Below are 17,589 nucleotides of genomic sequence, written 5' to 3'. Positions count from 1 at the left end.
GCGATATTTTGCCCCCACTGAATAAACTGCTGTATTATCGAGACTGATCGGACATCTTTTCATTTTGCTTACCAAACACCTGAAATGATCCGTGTTCCTTCAAGTACATACTTGTGACTGAAATGTGTTGAAAACGCCCGCTTGATAGGCCTACCTGATTTACATCTGCCCAATCCTTGACCCATCTGTCTCCTGCTGTTTGCCAACTTTGACAATCCCTCTGCCGTGTCTAAACTGATCCCTGCCTAGCTCGCGACACGTCTGTCTCCACGTCTGTTACACCCGCTTCTAACCCCCACACTGTCTAACTCTGACCCTACCTCTCTGGCAATGCTGATCTTGAACTGTCTAACTGTTGGAATTTCCCCCTCTACCTCCGTCGCACTCTCGATGCTGATGATCCAAGTCTGCCAAATCGCGACATATCTGACCTCACACCTACCAAACCATCAACGCCCCTGACCCTGAGCTTCCTCACTCTGGGAATACCAGAATATCTGGGAATACCTTGACGTTCCTGTCCCCGAACTTTCTATCTCTTTACTTACTTTCCAGTCATTCCTAAGTCTGCCTCTCCAGTCCTACCTCTACCGATACGTTGGCGTCACGACATTTCTACCTGTGCTAAGGTCTCTCCCTACCTGACTCCATCTCTTTCGGTGACGTATTTTCATCTTGTCCTTCAGATGCACCGTCAGCGTGTTGCCCCCTTGAAGTGTCCACACCAGCCGGCCCCCATAAGGAGTCTCAGTACGTGTTGGAGCGGGGATAGTATGTGGCGTGTTGTATTCGTCTCTGTGTAGAACATAGTGAGTGAGCTTAGTTTTTACGCGGCGTTTAGTTATATTCAAGCAATATCACGGCGTATAACCAGAAATGGGCTTCAAATGTCGACATCATTTAACCACTACGCTACGCTGGATCATAAAACGCCTTTTCTAAAATCCAGCATTTAATTTTGGGACTGCTCTATGGTGTAAAGAGTCGAAGATCGGAATACCGGTGGTTCATCCCCTGAGCAGCACTAACCGATGGCGATTGTTGTTGCCTTGCATGAAGAGTGACATTAGATGAAACAGTCTTGTCGGCCCCCTAGAACTTTCCATATCACTTAAGGCTAACACAATAACACTGTAATACGTCTTGAGTAGTACTTGCAGCAACCCTCGCAAACCACACGCATATACGGACGCAGAGCAGCAAGTACACACCTGCGTGCATACGGACTCATGAATCTCAAGGTTAGAATTGATTTTCAGCAACTCATGCTTTCCGTTTGGAGAGACTAAAATGATACGGTTGTCAGACTCGCTAATTTGATTGATACGTCATCGTATCCGATTTGCATAGATGGATCCTCATGCTGTTGATCACTGGATTGTCTGGTCCAGACTCGATTATTTACACACCGCCGCCATACAGCTGGATTACTGCTGAGTGCGACGTTAAACAGCAAACAACTTAAAGAGAGGAAGTCCGACGTTCGTCCAGACCAGCGTCAATGACGTACCGTAAGGCGACGTTAATCACCCGCAGAAGTTGCTTCACCCAGTCGTTGACGTCGTAATCCACATCGCCGTCTTTGTGAGGCTGAAAGGCGTCGTCGAAGAAGATGTGAGCTGAAACAGACAAACTTAACAATCAACAGATCTGCCATCAAATCTTTGATGTTTGTATAGGGAAATTTCAAAAATATTATTTATAGGACAACTAATTCGAAGACGCCTCGCTCCAAGCTGATATTAATAATCTATATCTGTAAGTATCTATGGATCAGTGGTTAAAGGGGCACTGATGCGGGGCGAATAATGTTTCTCGCCAATGGTCTAACTGTAAAACCAAACTGCAAATTGGTCAGCACCCGCTCCCTCGACCGTGACGGACAAAGGGACTGGGGTCCGGTCCATATTAGGAGAATATCTTCACCTAAACAGTCAGGAGGCTGGATACCCATCATATGCCATTATTTAAAAACAACAAAATAACAAAGTAACAAAATATCCCAGCAGTGTAGGTTTTTTTTCCGGATGCTTGGATGGTATAGTGACTGATCCAATTCGATCCTATTTCTGTGTTTTTTACCTCGATACTAGTATTTAATCATGTCATGTGAAAATATATCTACAGGCACATAGCAAACCATTTGTTTCAGTCCGAAAGAATGGAAAGCTTTATATCTAGATAGTTTTGAGTGTTTCCCAAACTGTGATAGCAAATATCATACGTAAATTTTGGTAGATATGGTAGCTACCCTGGTTTATTATCTATGATAATAAAAACACAGAGTTGATTTATTTGTATTCGTAAACTAAAAACAAAGATTTTGCCATTGGTAGAGAAATCTGAAAATTGTCTTATCAAAAAATGATTACACCTATTTACCCAAGTACACAGCAAATGCCTGTGTGTATTTCTTATGTAACGAAGTTCCGTTGGTATCCTCAAAACAGTTTCGGCCCATAAGTATTTTCAGGCTGCATGCGACACTGAGATTACATCTTTCTTGCTGTAACTCGCGTTTGATGGTGTAAACATACACGTGTAATTTGTCATCATTCTCTTGATGGTCAGTTAATGATTTTATGACAGGTATAATTAGGACAAATACACCTCAACTTCTAAAATGCCTCTCAAACAAGGTATAATTAGTGGTAACGCCACTCAGGTTACTCAATAAAGGTTCCCTTTTTCTCATTTCTCCTGTCTGGAGTAAATACTCAACATTATAAATTAAGGCCTGTAGTGGCAAATGTTTTTTACGTTATGTAATATGTGCATGTAAGTGATGCAAGAGGGTTTATCAGCTGAGTTACTAAAACAAACATCGATCAAAGGATTAACCGATAACACACTGATTGATTAATTGCTTTTATCTTCTACAGCGGATTTGTCAAAATGCACTGTGTGTTGATGTACTAATCTATACTGACTACACCCTGTCGTAAAGTGCGAGTGTAAAAACAGCATCCTCCCTTCAAAGAATTAACCACGTGCACCATTGCGTTGATTGATTGATTGCTCATTATTGGTTAACTAAATTACCTAGAATGGCGGACATCATACAGTTAGTTGCCAGGTGTGCTATCTTGGGTGACCAATGAGAAGTTTATCAGGTTTTGACCAATGTGAAAGACCTGAAACGATGTGTTACTTTTTCGCAAATTAGACTGTTGTAAGAAACACGACACAGAGCAGGATTATTTGCCAGCTGCAGATGAATGGAATATCGTTCTTTTATGTGGATATTGATGGATACATTCCTGAACAAGGTAGTAGCCTGACATTGTTGCTATAAAATTAGTCTGTTTTACATTCATTATTTGCATTTTGTTTTAATATATTAGTTGTAGCATTCAGCAGAATCTATATGACAGAAAATACACACTAGATTGCGTATGTGTGTGAAATAGGATCCACATTGGCAGCCTATACAATGTTTAAATGTTACAGTCATGTTAGAAATTTACTATAAGTACAAACAGACCGTGTATTCTTTTATTAACTTTAAACATCATACAAATATGACAATAAACTAATTAGGGTTATGATACAAAATATAGAGACGTACATTGGCTTCGTTATTTTCCCGTCCTAATAGTTTTTTACCATTTCTACCAATGGCAGATGATTAACCTTCAAAGTGCTTCATTTGTTTTCATAATGCATTTGTAATGAAGTAAAAATGACTTCACCTTAGTTGATCTGTCCATAATTAAACTCTCAATTGCGCCTACGGACTGAGGTCACAAACCAGTCACGAATTCTGGGATATCATCCGGGTACTCAGGGGAGAAAAACAATAACAAAAGTTTAAACGGGTCCACGGAAATTGCTCCGCCTCAGTGCCCTTTTAATTAATATAGGGAAGGTGCGCGATATTACTGGCAGAACAACTAGTTTTTTAGATTCTTTCTTCAGTCTCCTTGAGATCAATATCCGTTAGTATGAACACTCAGAACAGCCCAGCGATCAAATAATTCATGTTTAGTTTTGAATGTGGTGTGATACTATTTACATGACAACTAGTTCGAAGACTCGTAGTTAATCTGTATCTTTAAGCATCAACATGTCAGCGATCAAATGTCTGACGTAGAAATCTATATCCGAAAAAGTATCAACAGACCAGCGGGATCAAAGCTTCCATGCTGATTTGCATTTTGAGGCGCCGTATACGCCGTATTGAGAGGTCAATTAGTTCGAATATTCCTTACCTTCAAACTCGTAGTAATCAATATCGGTCTCAAACGTTTTGATGGCTTTTCGCCTGGCACTCTGATCCTCATCCAGTCTGGGGAGAAATATGTTCAAAATATTGAAACATAGATCACAATATATTTTAGACACAGAAGTTTGGGGTTATTTTTTCACAGGATGACAACTGATCATGAACGTTTATACAAACGTTCAGTATTATGTTTGAAGGTGAACTTGTTTGGCAGGTCCACCTAGATCATCAGAGCATGTCAGCTTACTTTATTCATTATTGCATTTAGAAACGTTTGTATGTCGCGATTCGATAATTCGATACACATAAAAATCTAAGTCTTGGCCGTATACAGAATTTACTAATAATGCTGAAGATTATTAACAGAGCACTGTATCCATCCACAATGTGCTTACTCAAGGCGAATAAAATGTGAGAAAAAGTAAACGACATGAAATAATAGTATGAAATACAGCCTTTGAATAAGAGCATGGAAGAAGGCCTGTGAATAACGGCAGGATGTGAAGTCTATGAGTTAGTGTCTTCGAATGACAGCGTGTAAAAAGTATACGAATAATAGCCTAAAAATATATGCGTCTTGAGTTTTGACTTGAATACAGGTAACTATTATGAAAGCTTGATGTCCAGTCCAGATGTTTCACACATGAGGTCCATTGCTGGTCAGATTGCACTGAATAAAACATTGTCCCACTAATGTGTTCAAACAAAGGAGATCATATGCTTCTCTAGATGCTAATGCGGTCTGATGTACGCCTCGTTCTAGCAGTGTTATTACTCGGCTGTAGGTGTGCGTCTCTTTGGAAGGGATAACACTGCTACAAAGAGCCATACATCAGACCGAATTAACCGAGAAAGAAGCATACAACGTGTTTATCCTACTGTCATATTAAATTACAAAATATCATTTCATTTTGTTATGAAGATCGCTACCCACTATGTAAAATGTAAACAAAATGGCGCCTGCCTCTCGGCTGGATTTTTAAAACCAGTGAAACATAATCTGACAGGGTTAAAACTGCTCTAAAAATGATTAGTTATGTTTATGTTGAGTGTGCAAAAGATGTAATGTATAAAATATATAAATAAAGTGGTGAAAGTGAACTCAAAAACAGCTGATCGAACGGTATAGAGCTCCGGGCACTGCATGTGTCACGTGTATACGCTGCGTTTGCAATGCTTTAATTTGCCAGTCGGCCATCGGGGCCTGCAGACTTCAAAACGTACAGTCCCTGAATGAAAATCTGCAGGCCCATTTCTTTACATTCAAACAAATAATAACAAAACAGACTACACTGTTCACATTCCTACGATCAGAACGCTGAAGTATCAGGAAGTGAAAAATAAAGTTATCGTAACTTGACAAACCGTGGATGATTCCCGAAGGTTAATAAAAAAAGAAAGAAAGAAAACAATTATGAGAAAACATTCCAGTTAAGAAAAGACAGAGAATTTACTGAAGGCAACGAGGGACTGCAAATATTAACCCGGCCGGCCCGATACAATAACAACCGGCACCGGGCCTCCGGGCAGACGGTTTTTTCGAAGGCGGTGTAAACATGAGACAGCTGATATTCTCACCTATACACTGATCTCAGCATCTGTATCATTTCATTCTCCGATTCATGCCACATGGTAGCACACACATAGATCATAGGGGTGTCGTCCTTCCTCATAGTGGTGGTGTCCCTCAAGTCAAAGACATCACTGTCGCCGAGGTGAGGAACGTTCACTCGTGATACATTTTTCTCCTGAAACAAATGGCATGTATCATCAAAGTACGAGCTAAAGGTATTCTCCCTTTGACAAAACTATTAGCACTATTATTAACGCAAACGCTCCGTGACACAAACTGATGAAAGAAGATTTATCTCATGAAGGGGATACATGTGTAGATATATATGATCTTACACCTCAGATTGTGTCGCAATTATGTGAAGCCCATAAAGTAATGAGTTCGAAGTAATGAGTTCCCATTTTCTTATGATGCGTGTGTGTCATTCTGTAATACGTATCCTGAAACAAATAATTCCATGAATATATGGCATCTAAAGAATGCCACAGTCTTTGAACTACGTTTCATATATTTCATGATTGTAACTTATGAACTGTTATTTCTGTGAAACATGCTCATTTCAGAGAGTAGATTTAGTATACGACATGGCCAAGTAATCAAAAATACCTTCTTCAGTCTGTTCTATTTTTGAACATAATGCCAAAAGGGTAACTATTTCAGGTAATTATTTACAGTTGAGAGAAGATAGATAACACTCCTAATGTGAGCTAATTGGGGTGGCACAATTGTTAAAGTGTTTGCTTGTCACTCCGAATACCTAAATTCAATTTCTTTTTTCAATTACAGTGCTTGAAACTATGTCAGCGATTCCTACCCGGAACATTTACGGTAGTCTAGTGGTTAAAACGATGGCTTGTCACCCCGAAGATTCGAATCCCCACATGGGTACAGTATCTGGTAGGGCTGGAACGGGTAATCGGTTACTCGAATCCGTCCCATTTCCAGGAATCGAGTACCCGGAAAGAGAGATAACTATGAAATGGCAAGGGCAGATAATAACATGTCTTTTTTCATTACTGACCTAACACACATTTGCTCCACTGGTATTGTCCGCTAATGGAGCTTATTACTAACGACTGTAATTTATCTGCGCATGAGCAGTGCGTAGTAAAGTGACAGTAACAGCAGGAAAAATGTTCTGTGACTTTACGAGGAACATACGTAATAGTGTTATTCTTACACTGGTTAAACAGACGTATATAAATAGCTACAGATACGTTTTAATGTCTTATTGCCACCCTTTAAAATGTTGAATAAAAATCTCTGTCAAATCGTGATTGAATATTCAGAACGTAGACAGAAAGGGCTGTATTCTTTACATTTCCGGGAACTCGATTCCTCTCTCTGCTCCCATCCCCTTAGATGGTACCGTAATATCCCAAAAGAACGACCCATATCCTCATAAAAACCATTCATATTCATTGAATATCAAGTCACGACTATACTGTCAAGTGTAGACCTTTGCTCATAAAATCAATCCATCGTTCATTCAACTTAAGAAGCTTTCGAATATTACTGGCAAGGCAAAATAAAAAAATAACCAATGTTGATGGGGTTTTTTTCGCATCCCATAAGTAATAGGACCGATAGGTCGTTTTTCTGTTTTCTATTTTTTAAATCATGTTTTGATGATTGACTGGTTGATATTTTATGTCGCCCAAAACAAGGCCCCTACGTTGTGAAATACATTTCAGTTAGGTGACACGCGAAAAGTAGATTGATGGTATGCCCCTCCAGATTGTCCCATGACACAGATAACTTTTCATCAGGGTTAAGACAACAAACTTTCAGATAAATAAAGGTTATATTTATAAAACCGACACTTTAAGAAGATTTGAATTTGTTATAGAGGCCTATTGTTGTCTACTATCGGACTGCCGAGTAATGTAGCCTATACTAAACAAACAACTCACACCGAGCTGGGTCACATAAATATTCTGTTACGCTTTATTAGCTGAAGTCAGTAAGATAAATGTATGACTCTCAAGGACTTCAAGGAGCTCCCAATGGCTGTACACGTACTTGGCATTGTTTATGGTCAACCCGACCTTGCAGTTTATTACATTCACGACAATAAAGCAAACCTTGGGTGTACGGGTAGAAATGTAGGTATTTGGCTTTAGCCACGGAGTTGTGTTGAATTTCGAGTTAAATAAAATGATTCAATCTATTTGTAATGTTGGAACTAGATGAATCATAGATCCTTGTGAATCCTGAGTCAGGGCCACGGGGTAGTCTAGTGGTTTAAGCGTTCTCTCTTTACACAGAAGGGCAGGGTTCGATACCCCACATTAGTACAACACATGAAGCCCTATTGTCCCCGCCGTGAATTTGCTGTAATATTGCCAAACGTGGCGTAAAACTCACTCACTCACTTCTTAGTAAAAAATTATTTTAGTCAGACTGGACGAGAACACTATGGTATATAGAATACAGAATGGTATATAGCTGGATATTTGGTGAAACTACGATCACTTCAAGAACACTATGGTATATAGAATACAGAATGGTATATAGCTGAATATTTGGTGAAACTACGATCACTTCAATGAATTCAAACCATGCAGCAACTCAATAAAGGAAAGAGTGAGTGCGCTTTTACGCCGTTTTTAGTAATATTCCAGCAATCCACTGCAGGGGACACCAGAAATGGGCTCCACACATTGTACCCATCTGTGGAATCGAATGCGGGTCTTGAGCGTGACAAGCAAGGACTTAAACCACTAGGCTACCGACCCTATTCATACAGGAGTTAACATCTGAACCATTGGGCGAAAGGACGAGAGTATTGCTAGTCTGCTATGTGAAACTAGGTCACTCGTTCACAAAGCTTACCCATGGCAAAGGCAGTTAACCGTTAAACGTATCTTGTGGAACTGAAACGTTTTTCAAAAGGACAAAGACAGCTGTAATCTTTTGAAGAGTGTAAAAGCCTCTCGTGACAGAAACACGCTGAGCAATTCAATAAGATTTACAGGGAAAACTCTAAGAAACATAACACACCACTGTGGACAGGACAAGGAAATATTGTGCTTCAAAACATCCGGGTAATCTATGGACGTTAACCCATGAAGCAGCTACACCCACACACAGACCAACAGCCCAGGGATAACGTGCGGACTGGGCATATCCTCATAGGTATAGGTGCGTCTCTCATACTGAATCAAACCCAAAATGTACACCGCACCCCCATCGATTTAGAGTTATACAACCCTCCCATATAACTCCATGTTCCCAATCCTTCACATGACACTCCACCTTCATAACTTTAGAAATTATGAAGGGTCTACAAAAACACTCCCAATCGAGTTACTCTTTCTGTGTACCCGGATCCAAATCTCCGCAAATACAGCCTGCCATCCAAAAACTAGAAGACATGTTGCATCTGCTCTCACACAAACACTCGACCTACCAACCCAACAATACATCATATCTACCCGATCCAGATCTCCTCGAATACACCCTGCCCTCCAAGCATTAGAAGACACAAACATTGTACCAACCAAACAAACAATATATGCGCATACCTTGATCCATATCCCATACACCCCTCAAAGATTACAAAAGAAGACATATTGTGTCTACTCTGACCTATCAACTCAACAATACATTCGGTCTACCCCGATCCAAATCTCCTCATATACACCTGCCATCCAAACACTAGACGATATGCTGCATCTGCTCTCACACAAACACTCGACCTACCAACTCAACAATACATTTTGTCAACCCCGATCCATAACCCTTCACACATACCCCGCCCTCCAAACACTTGATGACACATTACAAACACTCGACTTCCCATATAAGTCTCCTCTGCCACCCCGTACCCGCACTTCACCCTTCTAACACCAAAAGACACGCTGCATGAGGGTCTCACACACTGCACTCACATGAACAAGGTACACATTACTGTGTATTCTCTCTTCCTCTCTGTTTCTTTCAAAAATAGCGTTAAAGACATTGAAATCTTCAGATGAGTCGGTTTGTTTTTATACCTATGTTTGGAAGGTTCTGTAATAGTATTTGGGATTCACATTTAAACGCTGGCCTTTGACATCGAGAGCAGTTCCTTAAACCATTATGAACACGCAGAATGTCTCATTATCAAGAGTGAGAAAGTGAGTGGGTTTAGTTTTACACCGCACTCAGCAGTAACCCAGATATATCATGGTGGTGTAAATAACAGTCTGGACCAGACAATCCAGTGATCAACAGTTGACCACCGATTTACGCAACTGGGGCACGATGACTTGCATTAATCAAGTCTGCGAGTCTGACAGTCGATCTCGTTAGTCGCCTCTCACGAGACACATGGCTGACTGATGATAAATTCTAACCCAGATGTTCTCGGGTCTCATCAAGAATGACCACTGACAGCAATACTTCACTCTCATCATCAAGATTGGTCATTGATGGCGATACTTCACGTACCTTCGTTTCTATGTGGGCTTCCTTCACACGCTTCCGGTTCAGGATCAGTGACTGGTCAAGCAGTATTCCACAGTACAGCGGCTTGGCAAATAACCTGTAATATTCGTAACTGGGTTTATGAGTTGGGCTGCCACTGGATTTAACAACTTATACAAGTGAAAAATACAAAGTGCTTTACGGCAAATACATTTTGAGAAATATTTCCGCTCTTTAATGTCACTTACAAACCAGCGAATCGGCATATCCGTAAATATCTGTACACGTATGCATAAGTATAGTGTTTCAAAGCAAGATAGCCCGGAAAGCATGGTCTCCGAACACACTGGATATTGACTGTCGAGAATTTATCATATATTACGAAATAATACCAGTTCTCCTACCTGTATGTCCTGGCCAGTCTCTCGTCGCTCGGATGCCAAATATGATCGACAATGCAAAATAAGGTTATGTACCCAAACACGCCGATCGGAATCCAGTAATCCACGGTAAACTGCAGCAGGAAGTCTGAGAACTCTGGAATTGGTTGCACCCACTCGAAGCTGCAGCCCAGGAACTGTCCATTAATATTACTGACGGAGTAGGAAAGCAGGATGAGACCAAACGTAACAGGCGTCGAAAACAACATTGGGACTGAAAAACACGGGATCTGTGCACGCACCTTGCAGCAGGCCTTGGACATGCCGTAGCACACCGCGCTGCACAGAATGCACACTGCAGCTACCAGAAAAGGGAGTTGCGCAGAGCATGAAGATGTTGCATCTCTAACATCTTCAAGAGTCATCGTCCCATATATGGAGCATCCTGTAGCATTCTTCTTTGTAAGGAAAAAAGTTGCGGCGCAGTCATCGCCACCAGGAGCAAAGATTACAGCCGGAACAACAAGTGTAGTAATTATTTTAATGACGGAGGTAATTAAATCAATCTTCACCCTCTGTTCACGGATGTTACGTCGTATTGTAGCCAAACCTTTGATTCCACTCACGTAGTTCTCCCACCACGTGACCGATATCAGAACGAGGCTGACAGGAAGTAGAATTGCGTTTGTGATGTTGTCTTGCTGGGTGTATGTTCTCAGTGCCCACAGGGCAACAGTCGTTATGTGTACAACTGCCAGGACGCAGTTCAAAACTCCCTTCACGACCTTCATTGCTGTTGATTGCGTGGAGTCATTTCCTGTGTCAGCATTGCCATTCTGTTCCTTTCTTTCAAATATTCTGAAGATCGCAGGAATCACAGCTACGCTAAACGTCACAAAAAAACCGAGCAACGGGTCAACGTTTGGGAGGACGAGGAAGACAAAGACGCAGAGGCCGATGGAGTGAATGATCTCGACGAGGCTTGCCTGGAGATAGAAAGACATCATCGGTACCAGTTATATTTGTATGGAAACAAACGGGATTACCACAGCAGTACAGTGTAGTTCTTGTCCTTTAAGGAGCTTGCACTTACAATTTCATTAACGACTCACCCAACACTATTCCAGGTAAATAGTCGCGGCCTGCAAATAATCAAATCTGGATCAGACAATCCAGTGGTCAGCAGGATGAACACCGGTCTACGTAACTGGATTACACTGACATGTGTCAGCTGATACGCATAAAGTATAAATTGCTGAAGGCCAGTTGTAATCCGGATCTCAATCTCACAAGACACTGATATTTGACCAGAAGTGTTCAAGTATTTAAAAATAAACGTGTAAGTGCGTACTTGCAGCGCGTCATGAGTTACCCAATAAGTTGGTTGCTTCGTTACTGACACCTAAAATGCCGATCAAACAATCAATAGCTGCCTGTGTCTGTTATTTCACCCATCAGTCGTGACCATTGTCCGCATGATCACTGATTCTTTCCCAGTCACCGAGGCTGACCACCCGATAACGATAGTCGCCTTTTAGTGCAAGTGCGTGTAGCTGAACACCAATCCTCTGTAGAGTGGAACCAATAGCCAAAGTATATTTTATGGAAAACGAAGTCTTGACTTTCTTTGAATAAGTTTTAACTGGTAACAACTCATGGAACACTGTGTGCACAAATCACGAATAGGGAACACTCCCCTGGCCCGTTTCAGTCTTATAACAAATGCAGGCATCTTCAGACTTTGTTTTGTAATCTACCTGATTTGTGTGACAAATCGAATAACACAGACTAAGAACACATAAATGTAATTACAGTAAGGTTGATGTTCCCCTTTTTTATAAGTACAACACTCTCCATCAGAACCAGGGACAGTTGGTGGGATACAGCTTGTAACTTTGGAAAAATAAATCTCATAGATGTCTCGTTGAAAACAAAAATCATGGAATCCACGTTACTACCATCTGCAATCTACCTTACCATTTAGTTTCAATCATCATAATGTTACATGAAACAAATATGGAATAAAACTTTGCCTTTTGCATAATCTCAGCTACTATTGACCACAAATCAATACAGTGTTCTTCTTGAAAAGGGCACAGATGGGGATAATGAAGAACTTCGGAAAATGTAACATTTTTGGTAATCTCTGTTACCCCTCATTGTATGATAGCTCTGTAGCTCATAATACAAATGAATATTATGTATTGATGAAACAAAACCTATAGATGCCATGGAAAGGTATCGAAGGATAGCATTGTTAGAGGGAGTCCGATTAGGTTAAGAATGTTCACTTTAATGTAATTTCGTTACCAAGGTCAAGACGCCTTAGAAACATAACCTAGCAAATGCATTGATTAAGTCATTAGCTGGATTTTATATAGTGCGTATTGTATTAGCGATAGGTATTAGTTCTATAAGAAAAGAATGTATTTTCGCTGCCAAGTAGATCACATGTCATCTCGTACATTGCATCACAGGGATTTTTGTCTTGTTCTTTTTGTATCATCTGTGACATATTACTGCAATTTGCTGTATCCTCTTGAAGCATCTGCCTCGCTATGTCGGTTACGTCCATTATTTTATGTTAAATATTGTTATATGTAGGTCAGGTAGGTTACGCCCTTAAAAGAACTAAACGATATAAACTTTAATTATGTTTTTATTGTAAAGGAATCTGGAGTAACCTGCTGTTTAGCTTTAACACATTTTCCTCATTACTTTTTGAGCTATTTCACATCATTTTGAGATTTTAACAAGGTATTTGCGTGTTCTAGACTTTGTTAATTCATTAGTAACGTAGATCACGCATACGAGGGGATGTCAATACGTTTTGAGCCTTGAGCATTTTTCATACCCAGATGTTACAGCCTATGGTACGACATTGAACCTTGGGGTGTAGCTGATGTGATATATGAGTTTGGGTATCCTACTCTCAGAAGTTATGGAACAGCTCACATTGACAGAAACACACACACACACACACACACACACACACACACACACACACACACGCACGCACGCACGCACGCACGCACACACACACACACACACGCACACCACGGCAGGGAAAATGAATAAAATTGAGTATAGAGCAGTAATTAAGTTTTTAGTTCTTGAAGGAAACTCGGCGAAGAACATTGAAGAAAGGCTTTCAGCAGTTTATGGGAAGTCCTCCCCTTCATCTGCTACCATCAAACGATGGGTCAATGAATTTAAACATGGTAGAGAGAGTCTTGAAGATGACCCCCGTCCAGGTCGCCCAACAGCAAGCACTAGTCAGGAAAACATTGACAGAGTGCATAGACTTGTGCTGGAAAATAGTCGAATCACACTCCACGAGATAGAGGAGACCACAGGCATTTCACACGGATCCATCGAGACAATTCTTCATGAACATCTCGTCACGTCTAAGGTGTGTGCAAGATGGGTGCCAAGAATGCTGACAGATGAAATGAAGCAAACAAGGGTCACCATAAGCAACTCCATGCTAACCAGATACAACAAGAATCCAGAAGATTTTCACTTTAGGCTAGTAACCTGTGATGAAACCTGGATCCACTACTATGATCCTGAGAGCAAACAAGAATCCATGGAATGGAAACATGTCACTTCTCCCAGGACCAAAAAGTTCAAAGCCTCCAGATCAGTGCAGAAGGTAATGGCGACAGTCATCTGGGATAGCAAAGGCGTCATCTACATAGATTACTTACCAAAAGGAAGAGACAATGAATGGGGAATATTACGCTAACTCGTTAAGGCAAGTGCGACAGTCAATGTAGGAGAAGCGCCGGGGCAAGATCAGACGTGGTATTCTTCTACATCAAGACAATGCTCCAGTACACACCTCTCGTGTTGCAGCTGCTGCTGTCCAGGAATGCGGGTACGAAAACTTGCCGCATCCCCCCCGCCCCTACTCTACCATCTGTTCCCAAATCTCAAGAAACACCTGTGTGGTCGTAGATTTCAGGATGATAATGAGCTTATTGCTGCTAATGAGGCTTGGTTTGAGGACCAAAATGGCGCCTTTTACAGAGATTTCATCAGCGACTGGCAGAAAAGATGTCTTGACTCACGGGGACTAATATTTTGTGTTTTTCGATGCAAGGCTCAAAACTTAATGACATCCCCTCGTAGAGATAATGTACAAAATGGTAATCTAAGAAATATACTAAACGTCATTCTTTCTTTTCTCTTGAGAGAATAACATAATAGAATATTTATAAATGCTATTTCAGAAAACGTTTTCAGGACTCTCTGTCGTGGGTTGCATTGTACTACCGTCTGGCGACAAAAGTTAGTAATAAAATCAATCCATATGAATATCTGTAGGTAGTCAGATAAGCACGAGGGCGTGCCAGTTAACGCTGTTTGCGATGCCTCTGGGTTGATATTTAACCGCTAACATATTTTTAAATACAAATCCCAACTCCCCAGGCTACAGTTTAAGTGTGACACCAATATTCATAAATGGCTCCTCTTTACAGACAATCGGTGTGAACATCAATTCTAACATAGGTTCTTCACGGTACTATGAAACATGATTTCTGAGTATGTTTTCCAGTATCACTCACCACAATGACAGGTAGTACTTGCACCGATTTGTTCTGTTTTGTGATCATCCTCCACGTGCACGACATCGCCGTGAATACATAGGGGGCCCACATGACGAGAATAAGTGACCACACCCATTTCATGTCTACAATCAGGTCCTTCTGTTTCAACAGGAACCGTACCCTGTTGTTCCCATTATGAGCCGTATTGTTGTCTTTGATTTGTTCTTTGCCAAGTATAAAATGATCATGGATGGGTAGATGGTACGTCATATAGAATATGCAAAGTTTGGACATCACGGACGAACCGAGAATAAGACCAATGAAAACGATGTACGTAAACAATTTGACGATGGCGTTGATGGTCTTCCATATTTCGTATTCCGAGGAAGTTGACAGGCTCGTCTTGGCATCTTCTTGGAATATATCCCATGGCTTGGCTTTCTCTCTGAAAATAATCGAAAATGACCATCGATTATTTGTTATAAACTTTGCTTGTGATGCAATGTTGCGAAACCCCCTTCCAGACTGAACATTCATTTACCATAAATTATTTTTGGATGTTGTTTTAAGGCTTGATATATGTTTGTAAAATATTTATGTTAGACGGATCTACATTTTTTAACCAAAGGGGCATGGTCCTCGTGAGCTCACTGTTTTGAAATCGGTGAATCTGACAGCGAATTGTAAAAGTACTTCAGCTATTCTTGCGCATACGACTTTATATTTGATTAATTGAATACATTTACATGTTTATTGTGCGGCATTTGGTAATTAGCCATTAGCCACGCATGTATGTAATATAGTATACACGCAAGTATATCTTCATCAAACCCTACATCACAATGTGGCTGTGTGTATGAGCGGAGGCTTATTAAAGCAAGCAAAGCTAAGCTACTTACACATGAAAGGGTATGACTTCATCTGAAATTGCTTAAATTAAGAGAAGTTAAGCTGACCTAACCAAACCATACCGATTCTTTTCTTACCTTAACATGCTTTAGATTAGTTAAGAATATCTTACCTTACCTTACCTTACCTTACCTTACCTTACCTTACCTTACCTTACCTTACCTTACCTTACCTTACCTTACCTTACCTTACCTTACCTTAACTTTATGCAACCTAGCTTAGCTCAGCTTAGCTTACATTGGCTTATTTTACCTTATCACACCTTCGTACAAAGCTAAGCTAAGCTAACATTATCTAATCTAACATGATGTAATGCACTCTGTTCTAATCAGGAAATGCATTGTGCTGTGGCCAGTACTTGAATTACATCGAGTGCTGCAAGGGCTATTTGGGACAGTGCCAGCTCCACCTCCATCTCAACTATGACAGTCGTAAATTACTTACATGGGGGAGGTCCTACGACCGCTGTGAACGTTATTATCATACGATGAAACCCTGTTGACGGTGTCAGCCTCCTCGCTTACATACCCGGGATTGTCTGTTCCCGTTGCCATGGTAACGGATGTGATGTAGCGTCTCAAACCACCAACTCTACATCATCAGGTATTACTCTGAAGTTTCCCTTGGTTATCCCAGCACAGGTCGTCAGGTACCTAATGAATCCAAACACAAGTACATTAACACAAACATTAAACAAAGCACTCACACATGACTAATTACATGCAACTATTAACTCAAAGACATTAATCATTGGAGCATAAACACAAAGACGATACAAACTGTCTGTGACACGACAAACCCTGTGACACGACAAGCACTTTATCCGATCACACCCCGGGTAGGTCCACAGATTGACTCCACCCTCAAATAGCATATACCCATGGATACCCAGGGACAGAGGCAAGCGTCCGGCTGTTCCAAATAACACTCTTGTCTCCCTCGGACAGCGCCCGATTGTAACTGCGACAGGCGCGGCCGGTAAGGCTGTTCCAATTAAGAACAAATCTCGATTGTTTCCAATGGACACGCCTAACTGAACCCAGAACACACGAAACCGACAGACTGTTCCAAAGAACTGACTATTGTCTCCCACGGACACCACCCGATTGCACCCAGGATAGTCGCAGCCAGCCACTAACACTGTTTCACATATATGACTCTCCGCTCAGGAGTGAGCTTTTCCAAGAACTGACAACCATGTAAACTGACATCTGATAACAGAGGAGTTGTTTAGGTCCATATTGTGTTATCTGTACAAATTCGTCGCTCTGATAACCCGGATGTCGCGTTCCATTGCTTGAGCATGACGAGCTGTCGCTCACTGTTACTTCACCGACACGATTCATATGAGAGTCCTCTGTGAAGTCGTTTCAAATTGACGTTTCTGAACTTTGACACGAAAGTGGATTTACATACACAAATGATAATCGTTGAATGAGCTTGGCTTGAAGTATAACATATATATTGATATGTATGTATGTATGTATGTATGTATGTATGTATGTGTGTGTGTGTGTGTGTGTGTGTGTGTGTGTGTGT

At 40.9% G+C, this 17,589-nt stretch overlaps 1 protein-coding gene across 2 annotated transcripts in view; it reads right to left on the bottom strand.

The window, feature by feature from the left end:
* The window catches only part of LOC137281296 (chitin synthase chs-2-like), a 32,418-nt gene extending 15,195 nt beyond the window's left edge, over nucleotides 1–17,223 (bottom strand). Inside the window, exons 1-9 of one of the 2 annotated variants that reach the window (XM_067812460.1) lie at nucleotides 17,131–17,223; nucleotides 16,495–16,703; nucleotides 15,160–15,586; nucleotides 10,613–11,574; nucleotides 10,233–10,326; nucleotides 5,804–5,973; nucleotides 4,212–4,288; nucleotides 1,511–1,619; nucleotides 642–795 (exon numbers count right to left, since the gene is read on the bottom strand). In XM_067812460.1, coding sequence (XP_067668561.1) covers nucleotides 642–795; nucleotides 1,511–1,619; nucleotides 4,212–4,288; nucleotides 5,804–5,973; nucleotides 10,233–10,326; nucleotides 10,613–11,574; nucleotides 15,160–15,586; nucleotides 16,495–16,604 — 2,103 coding nt within the window. In that variant the 5' untranslated portion in view covers nucleotides 16,605–16,703; nucleotides 17,131–17,223. Of the gene's footprint in view, nucleotides 1–641; nucleotides 796–1,510; nucleotides 1,620–4,211; nucleotides 4,289–5,803; nucleotides 5,974–10,232; nucleotides 10,327–10,612; nucleotides 11,575–15,159; nucleotides 15,587–16,494; nucleotides 16,704–16,849; nucleotides 16,947–17,130 lie in introns of those variants that run through there. The other variant, XM_067812461.1, reaches the window with a different exon arrangement.
* Nucleotides 17,224–17,589: the final 366 nt, after the last annotated feature.

This window comes from Haliotis asinina, chromosome 4 (genome assembly GCF_037392515.1).
Source record: "Haliotis asinina isolate JCU_RB_2024 chromosome 4, JCU_Hal_asi_v2, whole genome shotgun sequence".
In the NCBI taxonomy this organism is placed as follows: domain Eukaryota; kingdom Metazoa; phylum Mollusca; class Gastropoda; order Lepetellida; family Haliotidae; genus Haliotis; species Haliotis asinina.
This window is presented reverse-complemented; position numbering and strand designations above follow the sequence as displayed.